Here is a 20,950-nt window from a genome sequence, read left to right as displayed (position 1 = left end):
ACAGTCCCCAGTCCTCAACCCTATTGAGCACTTGTAGGTTCCCAGAAGGATTCAGTCAGTATTCTGAAAATCTACCTTTTGTCTTTCAACACTAACAAAATAAAAATAATTAAATTTAGATTTTTAGGCCCAAATAGTAACAGTGCAGTTACATGACAAGAGTCTGCATAAATAATCATACGCTAAATAGTTGCAAGTCAAATTAAATTTATGTATGAGATAGCCAAGATGATAGTCTATAAAATGATGTTAGTTTCACATTCGACGGTGAGATCTGGAGGCTGAAAGTCAAAAGTTCATAACATTGTTACCCTTTTGCTAGTCAGAGAATTACATGGTGAGGTTTTTCTCAGCTTCTTTCAGATAGCATTCATGTTGGGCTACTTTAGGTATTGTCAGGGAAATCTGAGAGTTTACATTCTCCATACAAATAAGACATGTGAAGGGCTACATGGCCATATCCCAGATGCATACAAAAAGCCCCCACAAGGGGCCACACGGTGGCTCAGTGGTTAGCACTGCAGCCTTGCAGCGCTGGAGTCCTGGTGTTCAAATCCCACCAAGGGCGAAAAAACCATCTGCAAGGAGTTTGTATGTTCTCCCTGTGTTTGCATGGATTTCCATCCCATATTCCAAAGACATACTGATAGGGAAAAATGTACATTGTGACCTCTATGTGGGGCTCACAATCTACATTTAAAAAAAAAAAAAAAAAAAAAAAGCCCCCACCATCAAACCCTTTCCTCCACATGCCAGTAATCTGCCCTCAGACTACATTTTGACAATATATTACAGAAATTTATAGTACCTCTTTGAATGCTATTGCTATATTCCTTAAGCCCTTTCTAAGTAACGGACGGTAACACACAAGATTACTACTCTAGAAATCGGTGACCATTAAGAATACAGGTGAAGTTCTTGAAAGCTTCTTTAATTGGATGCTAAAAATATGGTTTCCCAAAGCTGTTATGAATCAAAAGTTTCAACTCATTATAAAGCTAAGAAGAAAAAAAAAAAAAAGCTAATTTGTGAGACTGCAAGCCATTGTCTCTTAATTTGCTGACAAATAAAACCTTAGCCATGCTGAGATTCGTGCCTTGTCCGACATCAGCAAATCAAGGAAAGGCCTGTTTATCAGCAACATTCCCCATGGGTCGCACACAAACATTTCAGTCTAATACCAATTTATTAAGCAGATTGGAATTGCTGTGATGTCTTCAGAACACCTTTAACTCTAGGCTTTTGGCTAAATGCTTGCCTCCTCTGGGAATCAGGATCAATGGTAATTAAGTGAACCCCTCAAGCTTTTGGGTGGCAGTTCAATTATCCGCATGACTGCTGACAAACTTTTCACACTAATAGATAGCAACGTCCTGAAAACAGTTAGAACACTTTATTCTAAGCCATCTGTCTTGCCGTGCTTGAAGATACAAGACATAAAGGACGAGGCTGACACAAAATGGTACACATACACAAACCTCTAATTTGCTACCAACAAAAACACACAAAGCTTCATCAGCAGAAGTTGATCTTCAACCAAGGGACATCGTTCATGTAATGTAATGAACTAACAAGGCAGGAATTAGTGGAGGAGATGGGAGACAAGTGACGGAAGCCCTTCATCAATAACCAGTTTTCCATCTCAAATAGAATGAACAAGGCAGTAAAAAAAAAAAAAAAGAACAATGAAGACAGTAAAAACAGGACTTCTACTCTCAAGATGTACTGTAGGAAAAGCCAAGAGAAATTAGAAACATCAGCAGTGATAAGCATGGTCAGAATTGAAATCTGTTCAGAAAACCAACAATGTCATGACAATCTTTCAGAGGCTGCCCAGTTTGTTTGTTTTATATTGATGACTTGTTCTTAGAATGGGTCATCGATAGAAGATCAATGTCTGTTTGACACTCAGGACCCTCACTGATCAGCTGTTCAGCACTTGTGTGAGTAACTTTCTCTCTTGCCTCTGCATGCTGTGTAATGTAATTGCAGCTTAAGGCTGAGGCCCCACATTGGAGAAACACAACTTTTTTTGCTGCAGATTTTGTTGTGTTACAAAAGGATTAGCAAATACATAGGAAGTATTTATACTTCTATCTTTTGCTCAATCCACTCCTGACTTTGGCTCAAAAATCCACAACAAAATCTGCAACAAAAAAAGCGGTGTTTCTGCAATGTGGGGCCTCAGCCTAAAGGTTTTTCTTAGGCAAAAAAATTATTTTTTTTAAAAAAAGGTCTGTTAATGCCATCAACGGGTTACTAAGTGCACCCAAATACCTTTAGTAGTGTTTTGAGTAATTTCTGTCTTTCTCTGAGAGCTCATGGTGTCCTCTGCATTTGTTTATCTGGGTAGCTTCATGCTGTCTTATTCTACAACTACCATGATGCATTACAATTCACTCAGATCCCCTTTCACTTCCTCCCTCACAACCACTTTCCCCCTCCCCCATTTCCTTAGCTAGCCAAGAGACTACTAGCACTAACTAGCTAGCTAACTCACTCAGTCCCCCAACCCCCTCCCTACCCCCATCATACTTCATCATCATCATCATCATCTTCTCGTCATGGAGATGACTTTGGAGGTGCCACTGTCCCCTCTTCTTCCCACACCTGGGATCCAGAACTGGCGCCTGTGCAATAAAACACCAGCAGAGGCCAAGCCTGCTTCTGCTGGCATGGTATCGTGCAGGTGCCGCCTCCCCGACGCCCAGCAGAAGAAGAGGAAGTGAGGGTCGGCGAGTATGAAGGGGGACAGTGCGTGGGGAGAGAGGAGTACTGGTGACCTCCTGTCTCCAGAAACAGTGAAACAGACGTCACCAGGAAATCAGAAAATGTGCCTGGGGCATGACCATGGGTTATTCTCTCACCCCCCCCCCCCCCCATCAACCTTTTATATACGACCTGTCCAGAGGATATATAGAAATTATTTTCACATTTTCTGAGGATTATTTACCTACCCATTAGCATATTACAGGCGGTTACAAAATAATGCGTATGTACTCAAAGGCTGATGAGAGAAACTACTGTTCAAGGCTCCATTACCACAAGCTACATGGGTTCCATTATAACAAAGCTTAGACAGCAAGGCCAGATTCATTTGAAAATGGATCTTTGTAAACTGTAATGGATTCATTGACTTTATCAGGATTGATAATGGATTCAGTCACTTTCACACCAGGATCAAAGAAACCTTAGATAAACCTGAACAGATCCAAAAAGTTCCCTTTAGACATGTTAATTAATTCCACTAACATGTGATAAGATGAACCTTTATCATTTTTGTCAACCTTGTATATTCAACTGTGAATTTGTCCAGTTTCTAGACAATGCCCATTTACACACTTGGAATTTATACTTAATGGGGTTCAGTTTCAGCAAATAAATGTTATTTGTATAAAAAGAAAGTTCTAAAGTTTTCCAATATACTTTCTGCATTAATTCCTCACCATTTTCTAGATCTCTGGTTGCTTTCTTTCATTCATTCTTCTTACTGCCAATGGATAAGATCAGTTATACAAACAATAACATTTATTTGCTGAAACTGGACAACCCCAAACAATGATCATCGGCGCCAACAACACGCAGACGAAGTCGCGGGCAGAGACACACACACAAACTACATACAAAATACACGAGTGCAAAACTGGGCAATTCTTATAGGGCTACTGCACAAAAAAAAAAAAAAAAAAAAATACACCCGTGCGAAGCCAGGTCCTCCTGCTAGTTAACAATATTTATTAAAACATAACGTGTGACTGTTACATATTAGGATGGCTTTACTTGCCTTGATAAAGAAAACGTCTTGCTACTTTTGATAGTGGGCTACAAACATCTCAGCATTTGAAGACACCGATTTAGAATTGTGATTCTGAATCTTCAGAAGTGCTAAAAATGTCATGTAGACAGCAAGGCCTGGTAAATCTCTAGGCATAAAGGCAAATTTACTTGTTGGTTTTGCAACATAGAAGGTTATCACTATGAAAATCCACCCAGTAGCCAGCGCCATTTTGACTTTTGTTCCACATCACTCTTCTATGTGGCTATGACTTCAGCTTCATCTCAATATCAAATAACCTCCACATAGACTTCCTTGACTATAGCTAAACATGTGTCACGTCAGAATCATACACTCTAATGACTTGTACTGTAAAGCTATCTATGCCCCTGCAAGATGCTGCGTGATACCACATTTACCTGATAAAAAATGTGTTTCCAGGGAGTAAAATCTTAAATTCATTGCTTCAGCACCTTGAATGGCTTAGATTGGTTTGTAGAAAAACATCCTCAACAAGGTTTATAAGGAACAAAAACCCCTCCATATCAGAACACCTTTTACACGTAGTTATACGAAGAGTAAATGCCTCAGTATTGATTTAATCCAACCTCCACTGTCAAGGGGACTGAATATATATTTCCCCAGGCTAAAATAATTTATGTATGGCATGAAGCAACTACCAGTGAAGGTGAAGGAGATTATTTGGCAGGATATAACTCTCTCTGCTCCTAGCACGCTGGTGACTTAGTTAATATATGACTGTATCTCTGTAACCAGATTACCAAGAGTTCACCTTTCCAATGAATCTTTATTCTGCTAGGCTGACAATGAGGTGAGCTGCGTACCTCATATCAATTCACCCGAGAGCACCTCTCCCTAAAGCTGTTACACGCAGGGCTTCCAATTCCAAGACATCTCTTGGCAGCCGCGGCTATTTTTATGGGCTTGTCACTTAACAAAGCTATCTCCATCTGTTCAGCTATACATGCAAATTCATAGAAATACAAGTGAAGCAGAAAATAGGAGAGAAGTCATTTTCACAGATTTGTATATACTGCACTTGTTACTTCAGTCGTGCTAAGCCGCTCATACAAACCATGGCATGTTTCTTATTTCAGCAGTTATTATTCGTAAACCAACAATACTGTATTAGCACATGGAACGATAACTAGCATATGCTTCTAAAAATATTAGTGAGTGCCAAGTACTCGGCTCTTATGTGTAGTTATTACTAAGCATACACACATGGACAAGGATATATGCAGAATCACCTAGCACAGCTATAGTAGGTGAATGCCTCACATAAAGACATATAGAAATATGCAAATGAGAATGTACATGCATATTATATATATATATATATATATATATATATATATATATATATATATACACACCTTTATGCATTTCTATGAAATGTATGTCAGAGTTGTTGCTTAGCAACACGTGCTGCAAATCGTAGGTGACAATGCCTGGTCTCTGAACTCCACTGAATACCAAATGACTAGCAGAGTTCCTTTTTGTCACCGTACATACTTTTAAAGGGAGTCTATCAACAGTAAATTAGTTATAAATCTAATCACAGTACCTTGCAGATTCCAAATATGCCTCGGACATTCAGCTATGACCCCATCTACATATAAATCACTGGACAAAGTGCTTTTGGGATGTGCATTAGCTTGTCTGGGCTTTGGTCTCAGCTCTAGACTCCTGGCCAAAGCACTTTTCCCTATGAATAGTGATTTACATGGAAAGCTGAACAGCAGAGAAATAGTTAGAAACTGTAGAATCCCCTTTAAAAAGTACTGTGATTAAGTTTATAACAAATGTATTGCTGACAGTCTCCCTTTAAGTACCTGACCGGTAAATATAGGCAAATATATGGACAATGGATTAGGGAAACTGCTCATAGGAGAAGAAACCACTAGAGTAACGCTATAGTCACATAACCGAGATAATTCTCTTTGATGGGTTTCACAGATTCATGTGGGATCCATTTTTTATTTTCTTTTTACAGATCCATTCAGTGACCCAAGAGTCCAATCCATGAAAAAACTAAAGCATGTCTTATTTTTAGCTTTGTCTATTTCCCCTCTGTGACCATAGCAGCAAAATTCTACTTATAAAATGTAAATGTAGAATATAAAGATCAGTATTCCTTCAGCAGTGGCCTGAAGCCACATGAGGCCTTCCACTCCTATGGATCACTAATTGTTAGTGGCAGCTGATATTACAACCAATGTTATAAGGAATCTTCCAGCATTTGGCATCTAGATAAGACCCCTACCACTGAAAAATTCCATGGCTCTTGCTTGGGCAGGATCCCGTTTCAAACAGCACGCACCCATAGGAATGAATGGACGCAGCCGGCACGCAGGGGGTTAAGCGGCGGGCCGCCGGAAAAGTCTGCGTGCTGGCCGCTTCCATTCATTCCTATGGGTGCGTGCTATTTGAAACGGCCGTTTCGAATAGTACTAGCTCATCTCTAGTAACAGGTATTAGGTTAAGAACATTGCCACATTTATTTTATTTATAAATTATTAGAAAGTATATAAAAGCTGTTATGTGAAAGATCAAGAGTCGCTAGATGGAGTTGCTGGTTCTTCTGGTATGGTAAAGCTAATGGAATATGGACTCATTTCATGCCCTGCAAAAACTGTAAAACAATGAATATAATAAGATTTCCATCTATGTTCTGATAAGCTCACTGGTAAAATATGCAAACAATGTTGCAGCACTGGGGAAAAGGTAGTACAAAATCAAAAGAATACGCTAAAGCCAATATTCTCATATATGCACATTTTTGTACACATCACTAATGCGATGCTATACACATTGGATCATTATTACTGAAGCTTGAATATCAGTTATATTACTCAATAAACCACAACTATGCACAAAACATGATTCTGGTAAAGAATACAGTTACATAATATTGAATAAGAGTCATTTTCGATGCAAATCAAAGGACCACATTCCCACACCCAATAAATACTGCTCTTGGCCACAGTACCAAATGAATAGCTTCTATTGCACATTACCTTGCAGCGTAGGCTTCAAACAGCTCACATTTTCCCATCATTTCAGCAAAAGCCGTGCATAACTCTTTCGTACGGAGGGAAATTATTATGGTTTTTATTGCCATATTGAATAGTAAAAAGGGCTTCGGTAATAAATAACCATTGCAATCATTCTCATCACAAGGAGCCAAGTACAATATATAAACCGGTCAATGCAGCCATTCTTCACTGAATAAGTGTGCACAGAAACACAGAGACATTACTTTCTCTATTCAGCTGCGTGCTGGAAAAAAAAAAATACATAATACAATAGTTCAAAGCCTTCTGACAGCCAAATCAAATGTAATTTTTAGGTCTTGCCCGGCCATGGTGCCTATCGGCACAAGACACATTGGAAAATGAGGATATATGATAACCTCAGTTTAGCTATGTAGAGTACTAAGTACTGGATTTCCAACTCATAAAACATACAGTAGAGCCTTGAATACATATTGATTTCCATAGCTACAAAATTGTACGCACTCTCTAGGCTTTCTAGACACACATCCAGCTGCGCTTCTCAGCTAAACTCATCTTTGAAACTACTTTAAGGTCATTCTGCCTTAGGATTCATAAAAAAGACTATTTCCTGTCAAAAGGAATTCATAGAATGTGTAATCTCTGTCCGAGGAACCCATGATGGACCGCTCTGTAGTTTGTGAATTCCCTGCCATTATGTTACATTCTTATTTGCACAGATGGAAAACCACACGTCAAGACAAGATATTTCCAACTTTGTCCACTGCAATTCAAGGTTTATCAGTCATTTTAGGTACCAATGGAAACTCCTAGACTCTTAAAAATGGAAATCCCAAGAGGGAAAAAAAAAAAAAAAAAAAAAGTATCCATCCTTAAATGCCTACCATGCAGCTGGTAAGTTTGCAAAGTATATGTACCATCAAAGTCAAAACTATTAGGAGCCAAAATGACTGCTGGCCACTGACCTAAACTGCTCCACCATTGGAACCAATGACTTTTGTGCACCCTGGTGTGGATTCTACAACGGAAGACAGTAGAAAATGGTATATCATAGAAAATGGTTTATTGTTGGAGATGGTCGGGAGTTAAGCTATCCATAGTTCAGAGGGAGAAGACACTACCAGGCACTGGTGATGGAAAAAGTTCTGGGAAGTGCTGGTTCATGGTTTAGATTGAGTTAAATAAACATGATAGATCTCAGACAAAATACAAAGCAGTGCAGGAATCCATGAAGACGTTGGTGGATTATCCTTTAATAACACGTTTACTACAAGGAACACAAGTAGTGCGGACAAAAACCACTGAAACACCATAGCAGTGGTAACCATGGGCCCAGAAAATTTCTGGTTCCAATGGCAATAGCTTGCAGACCGGAAGGTCTTGGCCCATTATTAAGGATATACTCCACATATACATTGAGAGAATTTCTTGGCATATATGCCAAATGTACACACTGTGCATGACAAGAAAGCCTCAAATCACAGAGCTGACAGCAATATCTATGGAAGGGGCTCTTAAGGGAGCATCTTGGCTATGCACGGTTAGGGTGGCATCTGTTGCATAGTCTTTGGAAGTCTGTAGACAATAAGAAGGGCCACATGGTTATTAATATTGTATTGTGTTGGTGTGTAGAGGGGGTGCTTCATACTGCAAACACAGCCACTTCACCCTCCAACACGAACAAAACGCTGTAGAGATAAAATTGCTATCTGGCAGAAGAACAGAACAACCTTGGAAACATATCTTTATCTTCCTTTTATCCACTGTAAATATACTGTCCACTAAACAGAATAAAACATAGCCAAAACCCGAATAACTGGCATGCCTTTAATAGCTTCTTCATGTACTGTAACCTGTGGCTCAGGCTTTTTGGCCCTTTCAGTCAATGTGTTTTGTGGTTCACTAACTTTTGCTTTACCTCTTCATGAAATGAAACCATTATCCTTTGCTGAAATCAGTTTCTTAGACATAAATAAGACAAAACTGTGTTTTCTGGTTTTAAGGATTGGTAATGGCTGTCCCCTGGGACTGAGACAAAACAGTGGGAGCCATTATACTGATAAAGTGTTATCTGATTGTTTAGGTGTATCACAAAGTTCAGTGCACAAATGTTAACAGCAACTTCAATTACAGAAGGGAAAATATAATCAGGAATGTAAAGATCATTAACCAGCTGCTGCATTGCTGAGGTAATTTATTTATGAGGCGCAAGCACCAAGTCAGTGCATGTAGGGAAGGAAGCACAAGACACCGAGCACACCCGAGTACTTACAGCACAGAGCTTTCTGCAGTCTTCTCAGTTTCATGGCCGTTCTGTACGCAGAGAATCTCACATTGTTTAAGTCAGCTGAGGAGGAAACATAACATAGTTAAGGGCTGGAGTAGTTGTGACAATTGCTCTAACATGATACCAAAACAATGAAAGTCTAGGTTACACATAAATCACACACAGTGATGGAAACGAAAAAGCACCAGATGAACTAGCAGTGCTTACTATGCTCAGGGTCAGACTGAACCACTAAATCCGCAGAGTTCTGACTTATGTCTTATTCACACCTTGGTGCAGTCACCTGGCTAAAGGTCTATTCATGTATCCATTTTTTAAAGGCTTTTTTTTTTTTCCAGACATTTAAAAAAATAAATAAAGGAATAAAAATGGTTCTTTATTCATTTAGACAGATATAGCCATGTGAACAGACCTATAGACATTCATGAATTTTAAATTCGCTGTCCTGTAAATAAGCCCCTTCAATGGACAGATTCGGCCATTTTCGCACGTTAGGCCCATGAAAAGTAGTACTGTCATGAGAATAAGGCCTAAAGGTCCAGCAAATGCAACTTCAAGATTGTATATGCGATGATACTAACAAAGTTCACAATAAAAAGAAAAGTGCAAATCTATAGGGCAGCTTTATTTAAACAGTATAAAAGCAAAATTGTCAGTTGCAACCAATGAAAGCACAGATCTCATTTTGTATTCTACTCCTGAAAAATGAAAGTTGAATTGTGATTGGTTGCCATGGGCAACTAAGACAGTTTTGCTTTTAAACCATTTTAATAAAGCTGCCCCAATATATTCCGTATAGATGGAGGACAGGCCCAAAGAACCTCAGTTTAACACAGACCATAAATATAGTTTTCCCATTTCTTATATTCTTCCGCACATTCTGTGGCTCTTATGGCATTCTTATGCATGGCACTGGATTGACTCTAGTTGCATTTGATATCAGATACTATGTTTTCCATTGCAGACATAGCATAGTCATCCTAGCTGCACTGCATAATAACTGCAGTGATGTGACCTTCTGGCTCGCTTGCAACCTCAGCTGAGGTTCTACCAAAAAAGTATCAGATACTATCCATAACTTTTGCCCAGTGGGAAACTAAAAAAGGTAAGAGAAGAGCAGAGTCAAAGTGGTTCCATGCAGTGGAAAATTGCCACTACATCTGTAGGTTCCATACCTGAACTATTTTGGCCGATACGACCCATAATGGCATTTGTTAGTGAAAACTGCTATGTCGGTAGTGACACCACGCAATTTTACTCTCGAGTAGTCTTCAGTTCAGAGCTTTACACAAGAAGAGATGCAACATTTAAAAGATTAATGAAACGGCAAAGCAGTTATTTATCTATACACGCTGTCCGTTTCTGTAGCGTTTTACAACTTAATGTACAAATTATAAGAACAACGTTCACAAGATACAGTATTAGAAGGAGTATTTCTAGTCACAACAGGTTACCCACTATACAAAAGGATGATTTAACCATTGGGACCCCACTGATTGTGAAAACGCCAATGCTTTGCATCCCAGTTTTGAATGGGGCAACCGTTAAACAATTTCCAGGAATCCCATTGAAATGAATGGAGTAGCATGTGAAGTCTGAGTAGCCACTTCATTCAAAATAGGGGAGCAATTCACCCCAGTCTTTGTGATCAGTGGAGGTCCCAGTGGTTGGATCTTCATTGATCAGTAAGTTACCACAACTTGCTGCAATGAAAATACCCTTTAAAAAAAAAAATTCCCATATTCACCATAGTTGCGAAACATTCAAACTCACAAGTAAGGTTCTGTTCAGATTTATCAATCACAGTTATAGATCAAACATATTACCAAAATATAGCACCTACAGGAATCCCCCCCGACTATACCACTGTACAGAAATGCACTGGAAACTGTCTGAGCTACTGTCTTAATGCGATGGATGGATGGATGGATGGATGGATGGATGGATAGATAAATAGATAAAAAATAGGCAGGGGTCCAAAACCCAGGCCAAGCAGCTGTATGAAGAGGCTGCAGAGTCCAGATGAGCACACAAACCAGTATTTAGCAAGTACAGCGTCGTACATTTCTACAGTGGCTGTGCTTACTATTGCAGCTCAGCCCATTCACTTCAATGGTACCGAGTTGCAATCAGGCCACGTGACCAATGAATGTGCATTGCATGGATCTTCAATTGATGAGCTATCCTAAGGATACGTAACCCCTTTAAGCAGCGCCACTGGATGAGGGGGCAGTTTACCAGGTTATTAACTTGTTGTTTTGGTATGTTATGTGACTGCCTCCTTCTGGCCAAATTTTTTCATTTAAAGATAACAGGGGCAGAGAATAAGATAAGATAATCCTTTAATAGTCCCACCATGGGGAAATTCAGTGTGTTACAGCAGCATAGATAATACAATAATATAAGAAAACACATACAAGCTCAGAACAGCAGATAGAAAAGATACTAGGCATCTAGATACTAAAGATATGAAGTGAAAACATGGGTGAAAGATATATAGTTTGAAAATTTACCAAATACATGCTATTGTAAGAATATATAAACGTGAAACCCATAAAAAGTTACATTAGATGACGTCATTTTTTACCCACATATAAAAAGGTTAATGGAGTGTCCTCCCAGGAAGTGTGAACTTAAATGGAAGATTTTGTGCAATTATATGACCCAACGATTCACAGGAAATCCATTGATTCCCATGGACTTGTTTCTCAGAGAGGAAAGTAGACAACAATAAATCTTTCTTATATCAACACTGATTAGCGATAATGTATGGAAATCAAATACACCGGACTAATCTGATGTGAAAACATTCTAATAGAAAAGCAGTGCGTCCTAGCACAATGTGACTGGGTTCACTTTAATTTCACCCTTGTTTAATCAGATGAATCTCAGCAAAGAGCAGTTAGCTGGAACCATGTCTTCTAATGCCCAAATGTCATTAACATCAAAGAGGAAGTCTATGGCAAGAACATTTTATCTCCAATTACCATACACTTTGATTAGCAGAGATATCTATCTATCTATCTATCTATCTATCTATCTATCTATCTATCTAGGAACACTGAACATGGTATATTCCCAAACGAAATAAATAAGTATATTTCAGCAGTTCCTCCTTTAAGCCCTCCTTTCTGTTGGTCCTATTTCATCATATACAGTATAACAATTACAATTCAGAAATATATAAAGATATCTGCTCTATATGCCATGCTCTCTCTCTCTTCTGTGAGAGTGTAAGACAACTGTCTGGAGAAGATGTCTCCCTGCTGTGATCTTATGTGAAGTAGGACACAAATGTTCCTTGGCTGCTCCGCTGCTGTGCTGGAGCACACCAGCAGATTGATCTCTATTCTATGCAGGATTTCCTCAAGACTGTTTCAGGAAAACTGCAGCAGACAGTAGAAACAAGATCCCCTGTTTACCTCTATCCTTTACCTCCATCACCTACATGGAGATCCCATGGATACTGTGGAACCCCAGTAGCTAAAGGAGGTCAATTCTCATTAAGTAGAACATACATATCTTGAGGACAGTAAACAGTTGAAAATAAGTCATTGTGAGTTGGACCCAGCCATGCCTTATACCAAGCCATTTTCTGTAGTGGTCTCAAGGTTTCAATTTAGAAAAGTCCCTTTTTTTTTTTTTTGACAGGAACTTTACAAATGTGGTTAACCTTTAATGTTTAAAATAAATTAATCTTCAAAAATTGCAGATAACCTTTAAAAGCTTCCAACAGCTCCCAAAAGAAACATTGGTAAATTTCATGAACTAATAATGGATGAAAAGTGCAGTAACGCCATCCTTTAAAAAAGACATAAAGACATTCCCCTTAATAAATACTTGCATTTGCACCCATAACATTATACACTGACTTTGAAGTTGAAACCTAATCCTAAAAGCAAAGCAAAACTGTAATTAAGGTTCTATATAATTTCCAGTACAGCACTAATCTCTTAAGGAGTAATTCCATTTACAATGTCAGACTGCAGGGACACAAAAAGCATCCATGGTATTTATAAAAAAAAAAAACCTCAATGAGAAGCAGTCACATCGAAACTGCAGTCTAGTCTTCAGGCAGCAAGACATGGAATAGAATGAGCCGAGCGGGTTGATATATAGTTTTGTGGCAATCTAGTAATTTTATTTCACATGTTGGTCATTCTGCACTTAGGAATCCAGACAGCTATCTCTATTTGTACAGTCAGACAAGGAAGACTACCAGTCACAGATTAGAACCACCCAGCGGACCCCTGAGTCTATAATGACCAAAAGCTTAAATAACTAGTTCTAATGAATATTTTTCTACCAAAGTATAGATCAGTGTGTTTAGATCTTTAACACACTTCCTGCAGATTGGACTACATATTCAACATGTTGGTTTCCTTTAAAAGGGACCCACACAGGTCCAAAACCATAAAACTTTCCAAACAAGGGTATGAAAATGCAGTGGGTCAACAAAGACCAGACCCAGGTTTATGCTATGATGGCAACAACCAGTACCAAAGAGCAGCATGCTGGCTCATTGGTTAGCACTAGAAATGAGCAAGAAGTATTCGACTGAGTAGGTACTCGAATGAATACTACAGTATTTGAAATACTCATACTCATTTGAATACTATCGCTATTCATAGTAAACATTTGATTCAGAACCAGCGTTGATTTGCTGAATACTATACACTGTATACCCCATTAAGCTATAGAAGCAAAATTATAATAGTTAACGTCAGGTAAATATGACCTTTTTACAGTGATAGGATTGATAATATTGTGCTTCAGTGAACTGTCAACCAGCACCATAAGATATAAGATTTTTGCTACGTGGCCTGTATGTATGTAGGGTCTTATACTGGATCATAAGCAATGATTCACTAGCCAAGTACTTGCAGAATTGTGGCATGTAAACTCAGCCACAGGAAGAAATATTCATCATATCGATGCACATGGCATCACTGGTAAGTGGCTGTTCTGGATCTCAGAAACCAGACATAATAGGAATTACCAATTATGCTTTATCCAAATCATTTTACATATAAAACACTATTTTGACTAAAACATCCATTTCATCCGGCATGAAATAAAATGACAAATTAGGAGGCATTCTGCTTAAGATGCACCATTTCTAAAGAAAGCGTTTATTTTCCGTGCCAGGTGCTCCTCTCCCGAGTGCGCTCACACTGTGGAGGATGCCTCAATGTCACTGATTAAGGCATTTATTGTATGGCTATTGTATTGAAATAAAAGAGAAATTGCTCTACATTATCTTACAAGCCCACATACTGGGCATCATCACACAAAAGGAAGAGAAGATTACACGAGGAATTTCCATTACTTTTATTCAAAATGAAGTTAAAGGTTTCTGAGAAGACTACTGAACATAGGCCTATACAACATACAGTGTGCATTCCCATTAAAAGGTGATGATCTCCCATAGCTAAATGAACACTGTTACACCACAACTTTATATGGAATGGTTTTTTAATTCTTTTTTTTTTTTTTTTTAAAGTCACAAGATAAAATCCCATTGAAATCAATGGAAATTTTAATGGATTTGTGACAGTTCAGCTAGTGTCCGTTGCTAAAGTCTTTTAACGGACAATAACAACGGACACTACTGACGGTCGCCAGCGGTAGTGTGACTGCCCCCCAGGAATGAATAATATACGTAAAAAGGATAGTCCATGAATAAAGGGCTTATTCAAGCACAGTTTAAACTTACTTCCCTGGGGTTCCATTTAGGGCTAACCTCTGCTTCTGACCTTCAGTTACATGACGATAACCAGCACCTGACAGTAGAGTTGATCTGTCTCTTCCCAGGAAGTTACCTGTACTATTGGGACTGGCTTTTACTATTACAATGATCTAGTCTGCCTGTCCCAATAGTACAGGTAAATATCAGTGAACACAGGAGAGTAGAGGTATGGCGGATCAACAGCATGGCCATCGCAGAACAAGAAATCACTCTGCTGTCTATATACACTAGAGCAGGGGTCTCAAACTCAATTTACGTGGGGGCCGCTGGAGGTAGAGTCTGGGTGAGGCTGGGCCGCATCAGGTTTTCCACAAGCTATGCTCACCGCAGCAAATTTAGCTCCGCCCAATTTTATGATGACTCCACCCATTCTTATTCATTTTTCATATGCCCCCACACAGTATAATCCTCCTACAGTCACCCATACATTATATGTCCCCACATTATAATGTTCCCTTCCAACTGTCCCACACTATTAAACTGGCGGAAACTAGAGGGGGCATGAAACTGGGGCAGCTGGAGGGGGACATAAAACAGTGGGGGCAATAAATTAATGGCAGCTGAAGTGGGACATTAAACTGGGGGCAACTAGAGGGGGACATTAAACTCGGGAGACTAGAAGCAGACATTAAACCGTAGGGGTAGCTGGACGGTGAAAATAAACTGGGGACAACTAGAGGCAGACAGGTCCCCCTCGAGCTACTACCACGGTTTACTGCCTCCTCCAGTTGTCCCCAGTTTAAGTGCCCCCCTTCATTTACCCCCAGTTTCATCTCCCCCCACCATATCTTCCTTCATTTGCCCCATTTTATGCCCCCCTCCATCTGTTCCCAGTTTCATGTCGTCCCTCCATCTGCCCCCAGTTTCATGTTCCCCTCCATCTGCCCCAATTTCATATCCCCCCTTCATCTGCCCCCATTTTAATGCTCCCCCTCATCTCTGCACCCAGTTTCATGTTCCCCTTCCATCTGTGGCCCCAGTTTCATGCCCCTCCCCCCCGCCATCTCTGCCCCTAGGTTAATGACACACACACTCCACTCTGCATCTCACATTCCTCTCATTACTACATCTCTTCATCTTCCAGCCAGCATACCAAGACACGCCTCCCTAGTCACGTGACGTCTGACGTCACACACAGGTCCTTGAGTTTTAAACTTCAGTAGTACTAGCTTTCCACCGATCACCCATCACTTTCTATTGCTGTTATAAGATCGGGGGAGTGATCGGAGGAAAGTTTAAGTAAAACACTAAAGGGACATAGCGGGACATGCAGGGAGCTGCGCGGGGGCCGCAAACTATCGTCCCGAATGCCGCAGTAGGCCCACAAGTTAGAGACCCCTGCACTAGAGGATCTAGGTGATGGGAATGACTTACTTATAGAACAGAGAAAAATAGTATTTCTTCATGGAAAAGTGTGCCTTTACGCCAACAATTGTAATCTGCTTTAGTGTAGGTACAAAACATACATATCACCAGTAACAGTGGCTCTAAAAGGGTCACCTTCACAAAAATATAATCGGGTCAAAAACCTTACACCTTCTTTGGAGGACCAATCACTTCTTCCATCCATGGCATGGTGGCGAGTACATTACGCAATATCAAACCTGCCACTCTAAGCAAGAGTGTAAGGGTTGATTTGGATAACGCCTACTCTGACGAATATTATATTATATATATATATATATATATATATATATATATATATATATATATATATATATATATACATATATACACACACACACACACACACTAGTCACGTTGGGCTCTATAGAATGTATGAGGTCCTCCCCCCACCCCATGGCTTTGAAAGTTTTGTATTGGTTTGCTCCTGTGCGTTATAATGAATAGTAAAACATATTCAACACCAACATATTGCCCTTTTTAACACTAACTTTTGTTCAAAAGGATTTGAACAATGCCTTTATTGTTAGAAGGATCCACTGACAATAAGATGATCCCAGCGTCTCCTGCTGTGTGAACCCCCTGCAATAAGCTGTTCTGCGGGTTGTAAAGAGGGAACAACTGAAAATTCCCTTATGGGGAATATGGAAAGGGGTTTTCCAATGCAAACAGTCTTTTTGAGGATACTGTAGTATGATCGGGAATAAATGCTGTCCTACATACCCACATTTCACAGCAACCAAATACAGGACTCCAAATTAGCTGAGCCAAGACATACCCTGTTTTGCACCAGAAGTGAACTTCTTAATACTAAATTCACCACTTGAAGATATTACATAAACTGTGCATTACTCCTGATTTATTATTAAAACACAAAAAAAAAAAAACAAAAAAAAAAAAAACGTAAAATGAGAATTCTTTAGCAATGCAGGTATTGTCAACATATAAAGGAACAGCAGGTTATCACCTCTACTTACAGTACGTGAATACACAGCTTAGGGCAATATATCCTCACTTGCTATTTACTTAAGTATTAATGTAATCTGAAGCAATGTGACAGATATATTTTTCGCTTCTTTTGATAGTTTTATTTCCTTAAGCAAAAAGTCTCGAATGTGTAGCACAGACATAAAGCATTAAGAGCAAGATTGCCCTGCATTCTAAGAATTCAGTGTAGTCGGAGAATGTCTGCTAGGAATGTAGACTGGAATGTGCACATCTGCACCTAAACCCTCAATCTCTATACACCTGAATGTGTAGCTTTACTACTGACTGGGGAGAATATACAGCCGATTACTCAGAGCAGAATTTAGAGATTTTGTTGTGGGTTTATATACCTACAACAGATGTGGACATATTACACAAAATCTTAAATTTGCTCTCTGGGTTCTCTGGGTTGCTCTCTTGCACGATTTACGTGTGACCAGAATAAAACAATCTGTATAGCGCCGACATATTCTACAGCTCTGAACAAAGAATTTCCCACGTAATCCCTGCCTCAGTATTCAAGACAATGAAGTATATAATAAAAGCCCATGTACATTAGTTCTTCAGTTGGCAGATCCCATTGGGCTCAGCTGGTTCTGACAATCTCATTTGTATGAGCACTGGCAGATGCAGCCACAAATTTATTGTATAGATTGGCAAAGTTGTATTCTAATCAGGTATTTTTCTTGCTTTCCTCTAGGTTAAGTAGAAATCATTTATCCTTCTAAAATGAGGAGTAGGGAGCTGGGAATTTAGGGGCATTCACACTATTGATGTTCGTGTCCGTTGCTATCATCCGTCAGAAGATGTTGAGAACAGACACTAACAGATCCAGGCCCTCGATTCAGAATCTTTTCATAAAAATAAAATGGATTTTCAGTTGCAGAAATTACAACAAACCTGCTACATATGAATTCACTCTCACATCAGAGACCCTCCTCTTGACCTGATGTCAGTTCACAAAAAAAAGCAACACAAAAAGCTGAGGATGACGTCCTCCAGATTGACTGTCCAGAGGAACAAACTATTGTTGGGTCACTTAAAACAGGGATGTGAGCTTTAATTAAAGGGAGTCTGTCACCGCGATCCACCATTATCGATCCAGCCCTGCAAATACAAAGGTTAGGGTCAGCTGAATCTAAAAGTGTTTTCCTTTGTGAATTGGTGCTTCTGTTGCCAAGATATTGCCATTTATCAATGCGCAAATCAGCTCTTTAGAGCAATGAGATTGTTGTCCTTTCTCCAAAGAGGCTTCAAAGATCTCACTTAACAAAAATGGCAACATCTCAGCAGTGCAGGCACCAAGTCACAAGTGAAAAACATCATGGGATTTGGGTGACCATAACGTATCTATCTATCTATCTATCTATCTATCTATCTATCTATCTATCTATCTATCTATCTATCATCTATCGGCCTGGGATGATATGCTGGATCTGGTGAAAAACTGGCTTTAAAAAAAATTAATGAACCTGGTCTACAAAATGTATGAAACTGTCCCTGGTATTCAGTAAAGAGGCCCCTTCAGACAACTGGTTCCACAAGTGAAATCCTCCCTGATCTAATCTTTACGATGTGTCCTAAGGAAATTCTTGTTAATAGGCACTGATCCACTGATTCCAGCTGAGCTGGAATTTTTTCTGTAGTCCCCACTAGTTATCAAATAAGAGCTGGTAATTTTAGTGCCACTGACATTGTCCACCTAAAATTGGATCATTGGTTCACTTCTCCTGCCTGACACCACCCATCTGACAGTTTTGGTGCCCAATACAAAATTAGGCTCTGTACTAACTGCATTGATTGTTAAGGAATGGTGGGAAAGATTAAAAAAAAATTCAACTGGACTGGAATTAGAGGAGCATCACCTATTAATATATGCTAAGAATTGGAATCGGTGGAGGTGGTGAAACGACCTCTTTATAAAAAAATAAATAAAAAAAATGCACTGTTGGTTTAAGAAGAACACCCAGGTCTCCTAAAGTGTCTTTTAGTAAATACTTGTATTCAACGTGAATCCCTGGTACTCAGGACTCATCCTGTGCTGTTCCTCTTATTCCTCCTAGACATGTATAAATACGATGATAACTGAGGCTTACTATTCCACTTGCCAAAAGGAGTGTGTTCCTACAGTTTGGCACTGTCTGCAATGAGTGGACAGTATCAGACTGTGTAGTGACACAACACAAACTGGTAACACAGGGCTGTCAATTTGATCATAAATTTCTAAGAGGAAGAACAGAGGAATGGCACAACAGAGTATTCCCCCTTTTTTCATGGGGAACAGAATGATTTTCTATAATAGACCTGTCAGAAATGGTGACAAGTCCTCTTTACAGGTTCTCCGGTGCAGTCATTTCTGTTCCTACACAGCATTGCCCATAAAGCTTTCATTTTTTTCCTTGTAAGCCAGACTTTATTTTCAAGGAATATTTTTTGCAGTCATAATGACTATTTACTGCACATTAATCATTAATCTGTTTTCATTCCTCAGCAAATTTATACACAAAGTATTTTTAAACAAATACATAAGAAAAAAAACCCCTGAAAATATTACAAAGGAATTGCTGATATCATAAAATGTAGTGTATGAAGATCTGCTTACAACACATAGATAAGCAATTTGCATTACCACTGCGCGGATACTCTTTATGTTGCACAAGCGACTGCAGAATCAAGCATTTTAATTCTTTGACAGATTAAAAATTCAGCACAGCTACCTGTTCAATGTGCAGATGGCAAAACACTACATAATAATGCCTCATTTACAGAGAAGATGCAGCAAAAGAGAAGGGAATGAATACGATATTAAAGCTGGCGTAAAACTACTGGATGGGCTGAAATGGCTGATGGACAAATCTATTGCGCTCTGAAATGGAATATTAAATATGCACCTGCTGTTTCTGCAAGACCCCACAGACTGTGGAAGATAAAGAACAAAGGAAAATGCTGCCTTTTACACATAAATGAGATACAAAACACGAGATTAGATTTGAAGCCTCTTAGTTTGGATGCAAGTTAATCTACACTTTAAAGTAAAACAAAAGCATTGTGAGTAGGACTATGTTCACACATTGCGAACATGAACTGCATTTGTTTAAGTTACCCAAGGAAAATATTCCCACTACAAATAAATTGTTTTTGCACATCTAGACCTCATGCAGCACGGCACAACACTAGAATAATGGCAATGTAAAGAGGCGATAGTAGGGTGTCACATCCTACTATAGCCTAATAGCAGTGGCGTAACTAACAACATAGCAGCAGAGGCAGCTGCCACAGGGCCCGGAACATTAGGGGCCCAGTGACAGCTACCCCTGCTCTTATCACAGACAAACTGTTGTAACTGCTATAAGAGCAGGGGAAAGCTTGTAGGACCTGTAGGAGAAGGACGTTGTGTGAAGTCATCCGTCACATGACTAGGTGGGCGTGTCTTTATAGCCCGTGCAGTCCTGGAAGAGAAGGAGAGATGTGCTGCTAGGTACTGAAGGGGAGGGAGAAGGGAGATGCAGGATGGAGAATGTCTGTCTGTGTGTAAGTGTGAGTGTGTATGTATGTGTGGTGTGGAGGAGGGGAGAGGACAGTGTCCTGATATCTGTGTATTAGGAGGAGAGGTCTGTGTGCTGATATCTGTGTATTAGGAGGAGAGGTCTGTGTGCTGATATCTGTGTATTAGGAGGAGAGGACAGTATCCTGATATCTGTGTATTAGGA

General features: G+C 39.5%; 1 protein-coding gene across 14 annotated transcripts in view; it reads right to left on the bottom strand.

Moving 5' to 3' along the window:
• The window catches only part of DMD (dystrophin), a 1,873,751-nt gene that overhangs the window by 79,504 nt on the left and 1,773,297 nt on the right, over positions 1-20,950 (bottom strand). For all 14 annotated transcript variants that reach the window (XM_075265063.1, XM_075265067.1, XM_075265060.1 and 11 more), the window contains one exon: positions 9,086-9,160. In XM_075265063.1, coding sequence (XP_075121164.1) covers positions 9,086-9,160 — 75 coding nt within the window. The remainder of the gene's footprint in view (positions 1-9,085; positions 9,161-20,950) is intronic.

This window comes from Leptodactylus fuscus, chromosome 2 (genome assembly GCF_031893055.1).
Source record: "Leptodactylus fuscus isolate aLepFus1 chromosome 2, aLepFus1.hap2, whole genome shotgun sequence".
NCBI lineage: Eukaryota > Metazoa > Chordata > Amphibia > Anura > Leptodactylidae > Leptodactylus > Leptodactylus fuscus.
The sequence above is the reverse complement of the archived record's forward strand: the minus strand, read 5'-3'. Positions and strand labels throughout refer to the sequence as shown.